General features: G+C 31.8%; 1 protein-coding gene across 1 annotated transcript; it reads right to left on the reverse strand.

Moving 5' to 3' along the window:
- Positions 1-486: 486 nt before the first annotated feature.
- Positions 487-15724, reverse strand: LOC124372423 (piggyBac transposable element-derived protein 3-like). Its single transcript, XM_046830823.1, has 5 exons — positions 15708-15724; positions 15028-15241; positions 13560-14600; positions 11482-11648; positions 487-973 (listed from the first exon to the last, which is right to left on the reverse strand). Exons 1-5 carry the CDS (start codon positions 15722-15724, stop codon positions 487-489), a joined length of 1926 nt encoding a protein of 641 aa, XP_046686779.1.
- Between the last annotated feature and the right edge of the window lie 2158 nt (positions 15725-17882).

The following is a 17882-nucleotide window of genomic DNA, read 5'->3' on the forward strand; positions in this document are numbered from 1 at the left end:
ACTTAGCAAAATTTATGTTTGTAATAAATTCTAATAATTAGGCTCTACAGTGGTTGTAAACAAACAATAATTAAAGGATTGAATTTCTGAAACTGAAGATTTTTTTAATGTTAAGATAACAATTACTAATGTTCATATATGTATAATGTAAATGTAGTGCTTTTATGTATATAAAATTTAACAATGATACCTTACTGACTAACACAATATTGAATATACAGAAAACAAAAACCTCTTCCGCAAAAAATAGGAACATTTGTAATTGGATAAAAAAAATTTGCTTCAACAGCTTTACAAATACCACGTCAAAAGAAAATAATTACATTTTGCTAAAGTTGTAAATTGTTAAATATGAAACCGAGAGAACACAGTTTAATCCTCCAATGGTAAGCATGTTCGGAAGATAGCATAAAAAACTTACTGTTAGTAATGTTGAAATTAACAACCCGTTATTTTACATTTAAAGTTAAACAAGTGTTTTCACATTCATTTAGAAAACATTTTGTTCTCTGTGCTTGTATTAGTGTCCATCGGCAATGGTACTGCTAATTTTTCATCAGACTCAGGGTCACTAGGGTCATCCGAACTGTCAGAGCTGGAACTATCATCGTCATCTTCGCCTAGTCGTATGACGAACTCATCTATTGCGTCTTCCGTGATGCCGTCCTTCTCCCAGTACTCCTTCCTGTTCAATGTGCTGCACGTGATCACACCATTCATCTGTCCATGGTACTCTCCCGTGGAACAGTTAGCTTTGTAGATGAGACGACCACCTTTCAAAAAGCCATCCTGAGATCCTATGTCCAGAACGATCACGCGGTTTGCTGCGTTCATGTCCGGCAATACTCCATCCACTTCAAGACTTTGCCAACACCTTTGAAACGTTAAGTTAGAGTCAATCCACGTCTCATCCAGGTAAAATATCTTCTTCTTATCGTCTCGGCACTTCTTAATGTTTCGCAGATACTCGAACCTTCAGTTGACAATGTCAGACCTTTCAATAAGCAGTTTTCTTTTCGACCCACACTTCTTCCATCTGAACCCCATGTTTTTCAGTTCACGTCGAAGAGCCCATTCACTCCATACACAATGTATTTTTTCACGTAAAACCGGTAAGAGTTTTTTACAGGTTGGTACAACTGTTTTTACTGCATAAAAGTCCCTAATGGCATTCACAATCACTCGCCTGTCGAACTCGTCTATTTTAATTTTGTATTGATCACATCTTCGACGTTTTTTACCAGGGCTCTTCAGCTTTTCTGCAGGAGTAGATTTTGCTTCTTTTCTTATACTTTTTATTGATTGTTTCGAAACTTTGCAATAGTTAGCAGCACGTTCTGTTGCTTTTGCAAGAGGCACTGTTAACACTTTGCAAATCTCTATCACTCGTATTATAACTTCCCATTCCCTGCTATGAATTGTCGCCCCACGTTTCCGAACATTTTCCATTTTAAATACAATTAGTTAAAAATAACAGTACAAATACTAATAAAACAGCAAAAACAATAAAGATTAAAACAACAATAACAAATCAACAATGTCTATTGAATTCAATCAATACTTCAGAACACGTGATGCAACATTGACAGACTGAACTAATGGGCGCGTCTAAGATGAGTCACAATCTGCAGGAATGCCACATTACTGAAAACAAATAACTCCATTGCTAGGATAAACAATTCGCTGGGTTGGCTGTGGGGCGAAGCGCCTGAAATTACCGCGCGGCAACACACTAGTAGGCTACACAGCTGTGCGCCGGCACGGGCCAGGTCTCTTCTTTTCTCTCGCCACCAGTAAGTCTATCATTGAGTAGGCTGACACAATTTCTCCATTTTCTGTTCGGAGGATACAAGAATTTACTTTTGTAACCTTTCTGTCTATTTATTTACAAAGCTTAGTGAGAATAAAATTACTATAAGTTAGAAATATTGCATGTAAAAAAAGCAAACTTTGTTACATGACATGTTATGTATCCTTAATTACGTTTTAAATTACGACGGATTTAGTTAGATTTTGTGTTTGTTTATGATCGCAAATTTATTCACTTTCATTTTTAATTTTGTCCATTTCCTAATAACTTATTTTACATCATTCAATGGTTGGCCTACTTAGTTCCTTAGAAATGTAAGTTTCATATATATTTGTATCTAAAACAGAGAATAAATGTGATGCATAAAGTATTTTCACTTTCCAAATGTTTTTATGCATTTAGAACATAATAGAACTATGCTTTTTGAAATACGAATGCCAATATCACGAAACTCATAGTCTAATATAACTAGCAAAGTCGTCCGTATAATAAATCGTTTCCCACTCCTGTGCTAAGGCTTAACCCCTTCTGTTTCGTGATTTATTGTGTCCGTGAATTGCAATTCAATACTGTGGCGACTGAGATAGTGTTTACAGTTGCTGCTCCATTAAACACAATATATAGCTTCCACACCATGTTAATGAAAAGAACATTAGCCCATACCTCATTTAAAATGTATTATTTTATGTTTTAATGCAAAGTTAATGTTCTAATTTGTATGCGTGACGAAAGCCAGTCTTAAGTTTGATATATGACTTAAATGTTCTAGACATTTGTTTCGTTAAATAATAAAACATTGGTTTTTATTTGACCAGATATAACCAAAACTCTGGTGTACAACAGTGGAAAGTTCCCCAGGTTTCTTGCTCCCTTATAGAATGAACCGTACATTGTGACTGAGCACGACCTTTTAGTTTGTATTTTTCCCTAAGTGTTTGTGACAAGAACCTCATACTAAGAAGTTAGAACAGCTACATAGAATATTTGGATATATGATTTGACAAATTGACCTAAAATAAAGTGAGCCACTTTAAAACCAATTCCCATGATTCGATAAACAATTGTAATATTTCGTTTAGTGAAGGGGTAGTTACTTTGTAATATTTAATAAATGTAAATAATTAAAAATTCCAATTTATTTATTTTTCGGGCAAGGCCTTTCGACACCGAAGATTTCCTCATTAGGCGACTCCACAAATAAATATTTACATAACTTTTATTACAATGAAAATACCTAATGGTTTAAATATGTAAATACAGAGATTTTGGAAATATGTCAGCCAGTATGAAAATTATATATGGCTACAGTCTAATGCTATAATAAATTGAGAAGAAAGAAGCATTACCTCTGTAATGCTTCTCCTGATCATTTTTGAAGTATTAATGGTCAATCAATCGTCGGGTCTGCCACCAGGAACGGTGTAAAGAGCCGATCATAGTGTTTGTCCATATTTTATGTTGTTTAGTTTACTTCAAAGCTAAATTAAAGTATTTTTTTATATTTAATAATGTTAATTTATAACATGTTAAGTAATCAACCTTCTTAGTATTAAATTCTTGTTAATTTTCTAAGGTAGAGTGGTAGCAAGGGTAAATGAAGCAATTTTTATTTCGATATCCGGCAGTTATTTAATTGTAAAGGATAAAATTTAGTTTTTGTGATCTATGAGTAGTATGCAAGGAAGCCAAACAACTTGAGTAATGAGACAAAGTTTTACTGAATAAAACTATTGATATTAGTTATCATGCTTTGTTTACAATATATAGCTTGTTTTGGAGAAATATGTTACGTAAATAATACATACCATAAAATATTTATAATAATTCAGCAAATTAAATCTAAAAAGTTAGTCCTGATGAATGAGGTATTCTAGTTTATTAAATAGGTATAGCCTTTGACATTCTTATTTAATTATGGAAAATCCGTCTGGATTTAAGTTAACGAATCTGTAGATGTTAGGTTATATCCTCGTTTCCATTACAAAGGTTACTACAGTATCCCTCTTACATAAAATCTCAATTATGATTGGAACCTAAGAAATTCAGTTTACACTTGAAACAAAATCTTCTAGAGTTAACTAAATATTTCTATTTATAATTTAGTAATCGATACTCACTTTTTTATTTAAGTTTGGAATTGGCATTTTTTAAAGATCAGAATATCTTATAAGCAATTCAGTAATTGTAGGGTTAGATTAATATAACTATCAAATTAACATAGGATTTTTATCAAACTAAAACTTAAGGTCTTGTATGGGTGAAAAGTACATATTGTACAAGCTATAACAAGGTATCAGTTTCACGCATCACTTCTGTCAATTCGCCTTTCAATGTTACCTTTCATTGTATTACTTTCAGAGGAGATCACTTATTCATGCGGACATGGTAAGCTGAGGTCCGACGCTAGTGGTGAGGCACGTAACTTTGATTGCTACTTTTAAAGTATTTGTTACTTGAGGGCATTCCGAGCGCTCAATTTATAGCATTGGTTGAGTTATCTCTTGCATAACTAATAACATCAAAGCTCGTACTCATTTACTTCTAATAACTTTCTATCAATCTATTTAATATTAGCGTATGTCCGTTCGCATTAGGTTAAGATAGTAAATACAAAAATACTATACATGATAAATGTTTAATGTTTACCCTATATGTTATGCAGGTTGATATTTAAACGATATTATACTGTATCACCAATTAATTGGTAGTTGAAACAAAGTTTGGGACGATGTGGACAAATAAGAAAATCTAACGGCTTAGTATATACAATTTTTACATTATTAAACCGCATAATAGGCTAAACTGCCTAATTCTTGGAAAATAAACAAAAATTTTATAAAAAAATTTCTTTTATAGTGTTCATAGAAATTTTTAGTGCAGTATATAGTGCTACACCTAACCATTTTCTAATTATTAATATTTTGTGGACACGCAGTTACTGGGAAACGCAATAAGCGGAACATTCAGGCAGAGGCACGTAACGGTACAATCTGGCACTGCTGTACAATTGCTGTATAGTCGTGTTACTGAACACCTGGCGCTGCTATTTCGGTACAGGTATTGCTTTCCTTGGTGGTTATCCAAATACTAAACACAGTATACCATTGAATATAATTTCCAATTAAACATTAATGTCATTTTGAAAATTAAGGAATATTATGATATAAAGCTTGCTTATTTTTAGAGGAAAATCACATTTATGTCAACGTTTTATGACATAACATGAAAGAATTTGCATTGAACTTGGAAAATGTGTATATTCCAGTATCATGTGATACTTCAAGAAAAATTATATGGAAGGTATTAACTATTATAACCTGATTTTACTTGCATAAACAAATCCATAAAATTCCATTGATTGGAATTAATTGTTTACTAAATTAAAATTTTTTTAAATATATGTATTGTAGGATGAATAAAAAGTAAGGTTAAGTACTGAGTTGGACAGGTTGTCAAGTCACAGGGAAAATTATTTATCGGCACAATAAAAACACCTCAAAGTTTAATGACTTGCAGCTCAGATCTCTTCTAATCATGGTATGTATTGTTTATTGAATGAAATACTGTTTTCAATTATTTCTCTTTTCATTTAAATGTTTATTTTATAACAATTGTTTCTGATATAAATTTAAATGTTTAATTTAAATTTTCAATATTAATGATATTGGACAGTTTTTTTTTTAAACAAAATGAATGCTTATAATTTACTTCAGAGTTACAACAACTGTGATTTTACCAATATAATAAATATATAAAAACTGTATGTTGACATGTTACTAAACATGGTAATGCAAGGTTCTATATCGGCAATCATACTATGCTGATAATGTATTTGTATAAGTCAATTGGAATGATAAAAATGCCTATAGATGGTACAGTTTCTTTGCTTTAAAGGGTAGCAGGGCTATTCTACTCTAACAAAGTTAAAATGATCGGCTTAATAATTGTGAATGAACTTTTTTTCATTCTCCAAACAGTCTTAGTACACTATTAAACTACCTTCTAAAAACCTTTTACGAATTAGGATATATAATGTATAGTTATAATATGCACAATACATTTCATGTAATTGTGTTGATTAATCAGCAGATGTTTGATTATTTATCCGCTTCCAACACAAACGTTACATAGCCTATCCTACACGATGTTTCTACTTCGTTTGGATAACAAGGAACTCAAATTATCCTAGAGAACAAGTTTGCAGGCTTTAAATAAACACCTTTCTTACAACATCAATGACTATCACTTTCATACACTTTAATTGTTTTTTAGTTCACTAAACTAGACTAGACGTCTTCAAAATGTCAGGTCTTACAATAAAATAAATTAGACAAGAAATAAAAAATAGAATGTATACGTAAATAGAACATGATTAAAATTTTCACCATTATAATTTACGTTACTAACATATAACAAAAAAAATATTAATAAAACTCTACTCGTATGCTCTTTTCCTGTAACACGATAATAGGTCTGTTGGTTCATGAAGTCTTTTTCATAGGTCTAATGAACAAATCTATTTTAATGGAATGACAAGGTCAAGGGACGGTTCGTTCCTCTCTATGATTCCTTCTCTGTATTGATAGAACATTTCTACAGAAGACTGTATAACATGAAACAATTTTTGGTATTATTACCATAAGTGTAAAATACAAATCTTTACAATTTATTCCGCTTGCTGTAGTGTTTTGAAGATAAAAGAACAAGAAATAGCATTTTTCTGTAGGTACAGGTACTAATTTCTTCAACGAAATAATACTTTAGTGACTACAATATCTGGAAAAAAAAACTTTGAGAGAATGGCGCAAAATTCATGCGGAGCATTTTAGCGTTGCAATCTAGCATAGTTTGTTGCACAATTACTGTTGATGTTATTAAGCACATATTGCTACTAAACTGGCGCATTACGACGGTACCTGTATTAAGGAACTAAAGGTACAATGATACGTTACTACCAGACTTCTATTTTCTACCGACATATAGTTTATGCGATAACGGCACTTTTCAGACTTGGAGTTTTACGAAGTTTCCATCTGTAATGTAAATGTACCAATTAAAAATTATTAAATTCACTTTTCACTAACTATATTCAACAATGTACTAAAGTAAGAATTTCAAAAGTCCAAATCCATTTAAAGATTATTCTAAACATTTAATGGCCTAACTTTCTCAGTTACAGGTAAAACAATCGCTACTTCAAATTACACCATCATTATTCGTACTAGATGCAATAGAATAGATGCGCAAAGAGTTCGCAAACACTTACGGATCAGAATGACTGGAATTCAATTCCTTTCAGAAGAGGTCTGATACTCCTTTTTGAGTCGGTCGTTCAACAGAAGTATAGCAGCGAATCGTGTATCTCTCATGGGAATATAGATTTTTGTATTGAGACAAAGTGTAATGCTTTTGTTGTGAATATCAGTCGTCTTCCTGAAAATATTTGACATTTTGAGAAGCTTATTTTTTAAAACTGTATATCAACTACATTGCTAATTTTATAGGAGAAAAAACTATCCATCAATTCGGTACATTACTGGGTGTTGATCCAATTCGTCTTTTAGTTATATTTGGTTTAATATTGTACCATTTGAGCATTTATTGATATCAGATACTTGTAGAACCCTTAAAAAATTATTACATATAACGAAAATAACTACACTTAAAAAAATATTATCGTTTATATTCGATACGTTTTACTCCTGTGAAAGTGAGGAGTGAATATAACCATATCTGTACTAATATAATTTGAGTTTGTAAGAGGAGAAAATCAGTCAAAATAATTAAACTTTAATACGCAGTTGATGATGAAATAGGTTTGATTACCATGACATTAGATTTATGCAAGTCAGCCAACAATCGTTTTTAATTGTTTGCTGTTTCTTTAAAGGAAACGAAAGAAACAATATCGTCACTAACAATAGCATATAACAACGTAACATCGTAAAAATAACACTTAGAGATGAGTAACGACAATAAACTGATTGCTGAACTAATTTATAAAAGATAGCTGGAAGTATAATAATACGAAACAAACTGCTGATCATATTGGATCTGGATTGTGTATAACTTGTATTGCACCAAACGGTACAGGTCATTGTTTGATTTGGATTTGTAACTTAATATTGCTTTTTGTATTAGGCAAATATTGGTATAATATACTTTGTGAAACATACGGTTACAGCTTGTTATATAAAATCCCTCTAATAAATTTTTGGGCTATATGTAGCTTAATATAAAAATCCCTGCTTCGTTTTATGAAAGAGCTAATTTTTGAAGTTAGAGTTTATCTCAAAAACACGAAACGTATTTAAGAAAACATTATTTTAATAATTTTTAGTACAGTACATAAAACTTTTTATCATTAGATTTAATAAAGTTTCTAATGTTTTAATTGTTTTCCGCTTAAACAAAAAAGTAATAAAAATAATACCGGTATTATTATATTGCCTTATATGTGGTCTTCCTTGTAATAAAACCAAAAACTAAATTTGCAATAAATTTCTTTAAAATACTTTGAACCCACTTAGCTTTATAGAATAAAATAAGGAGATTAAAGTTATACATTATTGGCAAGATGATATAAAAATTATATTATTATAAATCAAACCTAATTTTCATAGTTTTTTACAAAATCATAGTCATATTTTCTCTATGGAAAATTATATTAAACCAATAAACAGTATATTTTATTATCACTAATAGTTCCTATAAGATTATATTTGTTACTTATATGTAAAAATGAGAGTGCATTAAATTGTTGCAACATATATTTTATACAACTTACAATATATTGTGTACAAGAGATTATTTGCACATGAGCTAAAGTTATATAAAACAATGAGTCACTTAAAAGCGACTTTAATGGCACCCATCTTGATTTTGCCTCATAGGAATTTCAAATATAAAATTAATGCACATCCAAACACATTTTTCTTTTTTTATTAGTTACTTAGGAATAAAACTAAAATTTTTGTAATGAATTTCTAAAATAATTGAAAGTTATATAATTTAAAATATAAAAAAAACAGTGTAACATTTAATGTAATTGGCTATATGTTACTTAGAACATAGTAGGCTAATTTCATCGAAACATAACATTATATATCGTATTTTTCAGTATGAGAAATATGCGTACTCGTACTACAATGGAGTATCTTGTACCAACGACCCTTAACAGAAGAGGTAGCTCATAGACCTATGGACTGACAGTTCTTTTAATTTTTAACACTAAAGCAATAGTTCTTTTACCAAATAGGACCCTGTTTATCATGTTCTAATTATGTAAGATTTTTGTAATAAGTTATCACACATACAGATAAACGGACAGTCAGAAAGCTGCACCACCACAACAGATAAACACATTATGTGTCACGTAACTGCATTTTCTGAGGTTACTTACATCGTTTAAAATACCTCATTTAAATAAGCTGCATATGGTACGATCGCACATTAAAATGTTGCTTGATGTTACGCGGATGCTTTGGACATATTTTGTCTAAACTTTTTCGTACCCATAATCGTAACCCATATGCTGTGTAAAGATTGTTGCTAATATTCACTCGGATTCCAAATGATCTGTACCATTATCGAACTTGTTGTTGTTTGTATGGAATTGAAGATTAATGCAAAATTTCAAGCACAAACATTTGTTTGTTGTCAAAGAATCGAGCGGGAACTAATACAAAATTAATTTTTCTAGCCACAAGTTTTGGCTTCACTTACGATCAGCCAATTAGAATTGGAATTTGCAGTAGTTTTTAGTGTTCTATTATTATTTGCTTGCCATTTTATTTTCTTGATAACCGCATATGCAACACGCATGGGTATAGTTAAATTGGTATTTTATATTATAAATTATTTAAAGTTTATATCATAGATAATTTCAATAAATCTGTTTGTGGAGAGTAGCCTATACTACTGCGCGTTAAAATATATAAATGCTAAATAAATATACAAAAAAATAACTCGTCTGTATACAGCTATTTATAGAAAGTAATTGACTCGATCTTTCGGAAAAGAATATTTACAGCTCATATTCATATTATACCCCTTTTTTTCAAAATAAAAAGGTAATATTCAAATGAGAGACAGAAAGGATTCACTACTGTACTTCAGTTGAGAAGCCGATATACAAAGGAGTATCAGACAACTTATATGATGAATTTCATTCCACTTGTTCTGGCCTTGAAATGTTCATTGAAAGTATTTTGCGAATCTTACTCTAATTTACCTTCTATTGATCACTAAAGGCGTGATTTGAATTAGGAGACGTTTTAACTATTTTTCACAAACTTTGCAATACATTATTTCATATAACCTTTCCATAAATTATATTTTAACCAATTTGCATAGGGATTCGATTTAATCTTTAGTTATTTCAAGTTTTTATATTATACTTTAAAAATAATATTTCACGTCTATTACTCAACATAATGGTGCATATTTACGACGAAGTTTTCCGTGTTTTTTAATGTTTTCCTTTTATTTCTTTGTAAAATGACAGCCTCAAATAGCAATTGCTTCAACTACATTTAAACCCCTCAAAAAGATACTATGTCTCTAACAGATATTTTTGTAAGTTAAAAAAAATGGTTTATGAGATTTTTTCATTCAGATGTACTCAATATTAATATGTATTGAACCAGTTAAAAAGATAATATAAACTTACACTTTGATGAAAATAACAAAGTTCTTATTATGAGATCTAACGTATTTGGCAAGTTTTCAGGCAATACCTATTGCTTAGGTCACCATTCTCACTCATATGTATAGCTCATAAGTTCTTAAAATTATTAAGATTTTTAACACATTTCATTATTTCAATTATTTAAACATTACCTGCATATAACGGGCGTTACTATCAAGAAAATTCAATAATACAACATGGTCGTAATTACTGAGGACGTAGAAATTATATAAATAAAAGCTACAAATAAGACAAATGGCGCAGCGTACGTGAAGCAGATGTGCGTATCGTTAACTTGGAAATTGCCACTTTTATGGCTGAGTTAACACATTGGCTAAATACCTGAACCATACCAAGTATTTTACAACCATTCATTAGTGCTGAAACATTTACATCTGCACTGGATGTTATATGAAAATTTCACATTTACTTATTAAATGAGACATACGCTTAGGTATTGACTATGCATTTATAATTTTTCATTAACTTAGATAATTGTATAAGTGGTAATATTTTATTTGATGCGTTAAACACTTCTACCAGCATTATCTAATAGGTAATAACGGCCATATTAACCCATTAGTGCCCAGGAACTTTTTTTTCTCAGATTTAGATTTTTCTTTAATATTGTAACAAATTAGTCCTATAAACACCAAATATATGTGTATTAGGCTCAGTATATACTTAAATGCTATATTATGAGGTGCCAACAAATGTGGGCACTGGGCATACATGGGTAGGGTCAAAGTTATTAAGCAATTGTTAAAAAATACAGAGTTAGTGGTTTAGGTTAGGTAAATAACCACTACAATTGTATCATATATTCTGTTTATTTTATTACAAAATATATAAAAACCATTAAGGATTAAGAAAAATTAAAAAATGTTACAAATGGCAGGACTATTTACATACATGTTGTCAAGTTCAGGAGTGAAAGTTTTCAAAGCATTTTATATGACATCCAACAAGACACTGTTTACACTTTTTCCATGTGTTCTTTCTACAGAGGCCACATCGTATTTGTGTCGGGTTAGTTTCCAGGACATGAAGACTGTTGGAAAGCCGCACACTTTCTTCAACCCGTTCTTTTCCAGTGACAGACACACGGGAAGCTCTCTGACGTTGTGGGGTATATTTCTGGAAGTATGTCTGCACAATATGTCTTATAAAGGACAGTAGGTCTTTGGGATCTTCTCTTCCTTTTGGGGTGATGAAACCTTACATCGCCGCTCGCACACCCACAGCAAACCAACAGGGAAACGCGCGCCCATGGTGGCGAACGGGATGCCGGATCAAAATTAAACTAAAAAAAAAAGAACACCGTGGTCAGTATACTCAGGTTCATTTACTACGAAAACACAGGCCTATCCAGTCAATAATATTAAGTATATATAAATATATTATAAATAAAAAAATAAAAAGTGCCTGCAGTAGTATATACCTCGAACAATTATTCTTGTCAGGTGCACCTGCATACAAAAAATTAGAAACGCCATAATTTGAAACAAGAAATGCCAATTCCACCCGGTATCCTTCGGCTAAGGGCGGGCTCCTAATGAAATCCAAGAAATAACTAAATAATATCTAAAACTAACTTAAAATTAAATAACAAAATATAAACTATATAAATGGCAACAATAACAATATCACAGGGTATCACAGATGTTGACTGGTAGAAATGTCCATCATGGTGGCCGTCCTTCAGTAGAGCACAAAAGCGAAGGTTCTCTGCGACCACGCATGATGGAGAGATGACAGGAGGAAACAATTCATCCCTTGGACCCTGAAACCAGGTTTCAGCCTAGTACCCTTTTAAAGTTAATAATTATTAATAAATAGTTGCCAAACAATATAGATTTTAATAAAAGTAAAGTTGCCAAAAATTATCTATCAAGAATTTTAAGTTAAGTAAATTACCAAAATTTCAAAATATCACAGACCAATCAATTACTGATAAAAATTAAAATAAACCTTAATATAGAAGCTGGTAACATTAGAAAACAATAAATAAACAAGATATTCCAATTAAAAGACTAAAACAATAAGTTATAAAGAAATTTATTCGAGGTATACGCAGTAGCCTACCATACGTAACAATTTGGTTAAAACATTTTTAAAACAGGCATTTATTGACAGAATAGGCTCAAAATTGGTGAAAAGCAGGGGAAGGGCATACTGCACTTAAAATAAAATTCCCAACTCAAAACAACTACCCCAAAGAAAGTTAGTATGAAAATCCCCTCTGTCACAGAACAAAATTTAAGCGTTTTACTCTTGGTGAAAAAAAAAATTTAATTATTAGAAAAAAAACTGATGGCCAAAAGTAGCAGCCTATTAACAGGAATCTAAATTTAAAATTTGATGGCAGAAGGCCTTAAATTAACCAAGTAGGCTATAAGGGGGAGTTATGGGCTAAAAGACCCGAAGAACGTTACATCTCTCAGAAAGGCTTAAAAATTTAGTAAATGAACCTTCAGCAGTCTCTCTGGGTTTGTTTACAAAAACTACATAACAAGTGACACATTACAAACAATATTGGCTGCAGAATAAAAAAAAAGAACTGTAACATAAGCCTAGGACTGGTCCTCACTGAGAGACAGAAAATTAATTTAAGCTGAATAGAAAGGGTGAAAACTAATAAAAGTGAAAGAGAATTAATTTGAAAGCCAAATTAAAATTTAGTTAACAGCCAGAAGTACTAAAATTTAATAAAAAGCAAAACTACAATTTTGAAAACCATGTGCTCTTAACCTTCACAGTTTTGAAAAATGAAAATAATCACTAAAAATTTAAAAGAAAGCAAAACTTACTCATCAGTGAGGGGCCGTAAACTTAGCCGCACATGTTAGAAGGAGAAATGCTCAGCAAAACTAACAAACACTCAAATTAACAAAATAATTAAACTGGAGCTGCTCCTAACTAGTACAGCACGGCTCGGAGTCTTTGCCACTCTGCCGGAAAGGCCAAACGCCTTCAAATGGTCAGTCGCCTCTGCAGCCAATAAACCACACACACACTATATAAAAACACACATGAGCCAGGGAGATATAGGTATAGAACCGGCTCAGTGAGCCTGTATAATTGCCAAGCATTATTCATTGTAGCATTTAAAAGGTACGCTAGAAGTGCCCAATACCATTTCCGATTTCTAATGCCAATTCTATAGGTTGATATATTCTGGTCAAGTTGATCAACCCCACCCATGTAAGTGTTGTAATTTATGATACAGGCAGGCTGTTGAACATCAACTTGACGCTTTGCCACACGACACCATCTCTTGGCCTTACCCATGGGCTGTACGCCACATCTTGTTGAAGCAACAGTTACAACATTGTTGTCATTATACCTTACCAAGGTGATACCTGTTTTTTGTTCAGTAAGTTGATCGTATGAACCTCGTGATTCCTTTTTCAAAACAGTTGCTTCCTTGAGTGGGGCATTTTCAACTCGGTTAGCCTTTATTGTGCCTGTAGCATCGTGCCCCTTTTCTGACAAATAATCTAGTAGTTTTAAAGAGGTAAAAAAGTTATCCATATAAATACTGTATGTCTTGTTTTGAGGCAGCTCACTAAGGATATCTATTACAACTGAACCACCCACTCCAATTTCAGGGATGGTGTTACCTGTTTTCTTACCTTGGTATGGTTCAGCCTGAATCAAATACCCCAGGCGGGTACATACACACCAAACTTTGTACCCAAACCGTATAGGTTTCCCGTGTATATGCTGTTTAGCACCATGTCGTCCAAAGTATGGAACCATTGATTCGTCGATGCTTATATTTGCATCGCCAGGGTAAGCTTGAAGCCATCGTTCATTCAACATATTCCACAAAGGACGTATTTTGGCAAATTTATCTGAGACATCTAAATTTGCATTATCACAGACATGAAAATATCGAAGAATCTCTTCAAACTTGTTTCTGCTCATAGCTTTTGACACAGTGTCATGATGAGTGTCCGGAGATAATTCCCAGTACATCCTCTTCCGTGGTACAATACAATATCCACTCAGAAACAATATTGCCATGAATATGCGCATTTCTTCTATTGAAACATTAAAAGATTCATTACCACTTTGCAAGGCATAAATATTAGTACTCTCAACATGTTCGATAATCTCATTAGTTAAAAGTTTTTTCAAACATTTCTGTTGGAGTGAAATCTTTTTCGAGCCACGAAGGCCTTTCAAATTCCCTCTCAGGCTTATTAGGAATGTCAACATTATTCCATGTTCTTTGTTTATCTGTTTTTGTCTTTTTTCTTGCATTTGACTTGTGGGAACTCGGTTTTGTTTTAATTTTTCTTTTCAAACTTGGGAGCGACTGAGATGGAAGGTATTGTGATTGATTTATATTGTTCACTTGTAAAGATTGAGAAGTGCTTGGTTCTGTAGGTATGTATTGTCTTTGTAAAGAGTCTGATTGTACCGATTTAAATGTAGACACGGTTGCTTTCGGAATTACAGTTATAGGTAATGAAGACTCGCCGCTTAGATTGTTATCAACTATGTCTTGTTCTGTACATACATCTACTTGTACAATACCATCATTTGTGAACTGTTTTGCCTTTAACTCTGCGGCTCCACGCAGTTGATTTCCTGTGAAGTGAGTGAAGTCGGTGTCGCCATCGTCACCGCTATCCTCATCACTCAATAGAGGGTTTTCAGGCGGTTGAATAAAAACATCAGCCTCCACAAAGTCGACTTCATCGAATAAGGCAGTGACTTCTTCAACGTTTAACCTGTAAAGGAGCAAAAATATTACATATCAACCATAAATTTATATCATGCAAAACAATAGTCTTGAATTCAAAGAACTCAAAACCCACTGATCAATCTTAGTTTTACGTATTAAAAAAAAATAAATGAATCACATTTTTACAGTTACATAGGCCTCTATTTTTACTACCCAGTGAATCATAATTTTACCAGTTTGATTCATGTTATATACCATTAAATAATAATAAAACACCACCAGCATATATGCCCAATGCCAACATATGTTGGCAGATTGATGAAAAAATACCCCTACTCTCTTGTGCCCACTGCCAACAAAAGTGGGCAGTTCACTTTAACTACAAATTATTCTTACAATTATTTGAATTTAAGGGCTAAACTATAAAAACATATTAGTTTAAGTCTATGTAAAAGCAAACATAACATTATGATTTTATAAGATTGTATTTGAAATATTATAGTATTACTTACCAGTTGTTTTGATCCATTGAGGTTAGAATACACAACAAAACAGAGCTGTCATTTGTAAACAACTGCCAACTACAGTACACCAGGTGCTTTAGTGAGTGCAGAGTGGCCAACCAGACATATTCCAGCACCAAATTTCCCTCGATAAATTTTTAGTGTATTGTGACGTATTTTAAAATGCAGCGCCCACAAAAGTGGGCACTGGGCAAATAAATAAATGTCTCCAAATTCGGTAAATCTTTCTGCAGCATATCACATCAGGTGAAAAATGCGTTTATTGATGTGTAATTAAAAAATTATTAGCATTTTACGATTTTCATTTTTTTAACTACTACGCCTACTACACAGAGGTCTATAGCTTTGATCAGTGAAACATTTGTTTGTTTTAAAATGAGACCAACATTTGTACATTGTTTCTTGATAGGGACAATGAGGTAAACTTTTCTACGGTGCATGAATACCTTGGTCTTGAATTAGACGTTTTTGTGACCAAAGAAGACTTTCCAGACTGTTGTATAGGTATATTCGCAAGTACTAAATCAAATAAAGTTAGTTCCTCTAAAATTAATAAAGATATACACGAATAATTAGAATTGGCTTTGTTGTGAATAAGTGAAAAAATAAACCTGTGGGAGGGCTAACAATTGTAATATTTTTTGAAATATAACTTATTATTTTGCTAAAAAAATATTACTTTTCTAATATAATTTCCGAAAAATACCACGTGAAAAAACTTTGAGGTGATATATTATATTTTATAAAAAGTTTAATCGATTGATCTATTATAATCCTTAACAAATATTTTAATACGAACATAAATAATTATTGAGAACATTAAAACGACTCTTAAATACTATTAGCAGTACCTGAAAATCACGGGTGTAGTAAACATTTGATAGAAAAACAACATATTTATCAATATCCCATAGTTCACGAACTCTGCAACTATTGTGTTAACAAGAACAAATGCTTTTCCTGTCTCGACCTGAGATTATAGAGTAGATTGCCTGAACGTGTATGTTTTAATATTTACATCTACTTATAATACAAACTGTTAATAGTTTATAGCCACAAGCAACAATGTCTAGTCATAAATATTCAAACGAGAAATTATTCATAAATTCTGAAATAATAATATTTATTTTTATTTTTTTATGTAATCGATAATTTTATTTTGTTTATAGTTTTTATACTCTCTATTGGCTTATTTAGAGCGTAAAAATCTATTTTATTTCTTTGCTTTTTTAATTGTCTTTAAAATATGCATCCCTCTCTAGAACCAATTATAATATGTTTTATATCAATACAATATAGATGAAAAATAAACAATTCTTTTAGTGTTTTCTCTATCGTGTAGTATATTTAAAAAAAAAAAATACACAGCACTTTTTCGAGTCTGAATATGACCATTTAATATATAAATTAGCATGTGTAAACCGTTAAGTTACATACATCGTTTCTTTATGAACTAACAACGTCGCAAGCACTTTCAGCCAATACTGCTTGCAATCAATATGGTTGGCTACATGTCACCTAAAAATCAGTAGGATAAAGAGAAGAGGACATTATACAAGACACTGCTTAAAAGAATACCAAAGGCAATAAAAAAGTATAGATCTAAATGAAAATAAGGATAGTTCAAATCTAACCTATCTTCTTTACTTTACAAGATGTAACAACGGGGAGGATACAAAACCAATAATACATTTCTTTATTTATTTCACCGGTACAACACCAATTTTACAAATATTACTATTATATATGAATGAAACCAACAATAGATAATAAGTATACTATAAAACAAAACCAAAACAAACAAAACAATGTCAACGTATTTTTTATGAGATAGGAACTAATTGTAAAACAGAGAATGTCCACCTAAAAAGAAACAAAAGGAAATATCATGGTGACTACGTAGCTCATGCACCACGCATCACATCCAGTCTCTCAGGAAACCAATAGCATCCGTCCGGAAAGAAGAATTCCCGAAAAAAAATTACGGAGGAAGAAGCCGCTTCGTCAGTCCTCAGGAGTCTGGATATTCCGTGGTTTTGAGTGTAATTAGTTGGCTGGAAACGCCTACTGAAGACTGACTTCGAGCAAGTGTACATCATCACAAATATGAGATTGGCTAAGTAATTCTTAACAAATAATTTGTAGCTGAGCTATTAAAAATAT

Source organism: Homalodisca vitripennis, unplaced genomic scaffold, assembly GCF_021130785.1.
Source record: "Homalodisca vitripennis isolate AUS2020 unplaced genomic scaffold, UT_GWSS_2.1 ScUCBcl_3143;HRSCAF=8482, whole genome shotgun sequence".
Classification (NCBI taxonomy): Eukaryota; Metazoa; Arthropoda; class Insecta; order Hemiptera; family Cicadellidae; genus Homalodisca; species Homalodisca vitripennis.

What these genes read in the sequence shown, in the direction of transcription:
- LOC124372423 (XM_046830823.1), bottom strand. An exon ending in ATGGTATTGTACAAGTAGAT is followed by an intron (nt 14,601 to 15,027) that starts GTATGTACAGAA and finishes GAACATGTTGAG; the next exon opens with AGTACTAATATTTATGCCTT. An exon ending in TATACAGGCTCACTGAGCCG is followed by an intron (nt 11,649 to 13,559) that starts GTTCTATACCTA and finishes CATATTGTGCAG; the next exon opens with ACATACTTCCAGAAATATAC.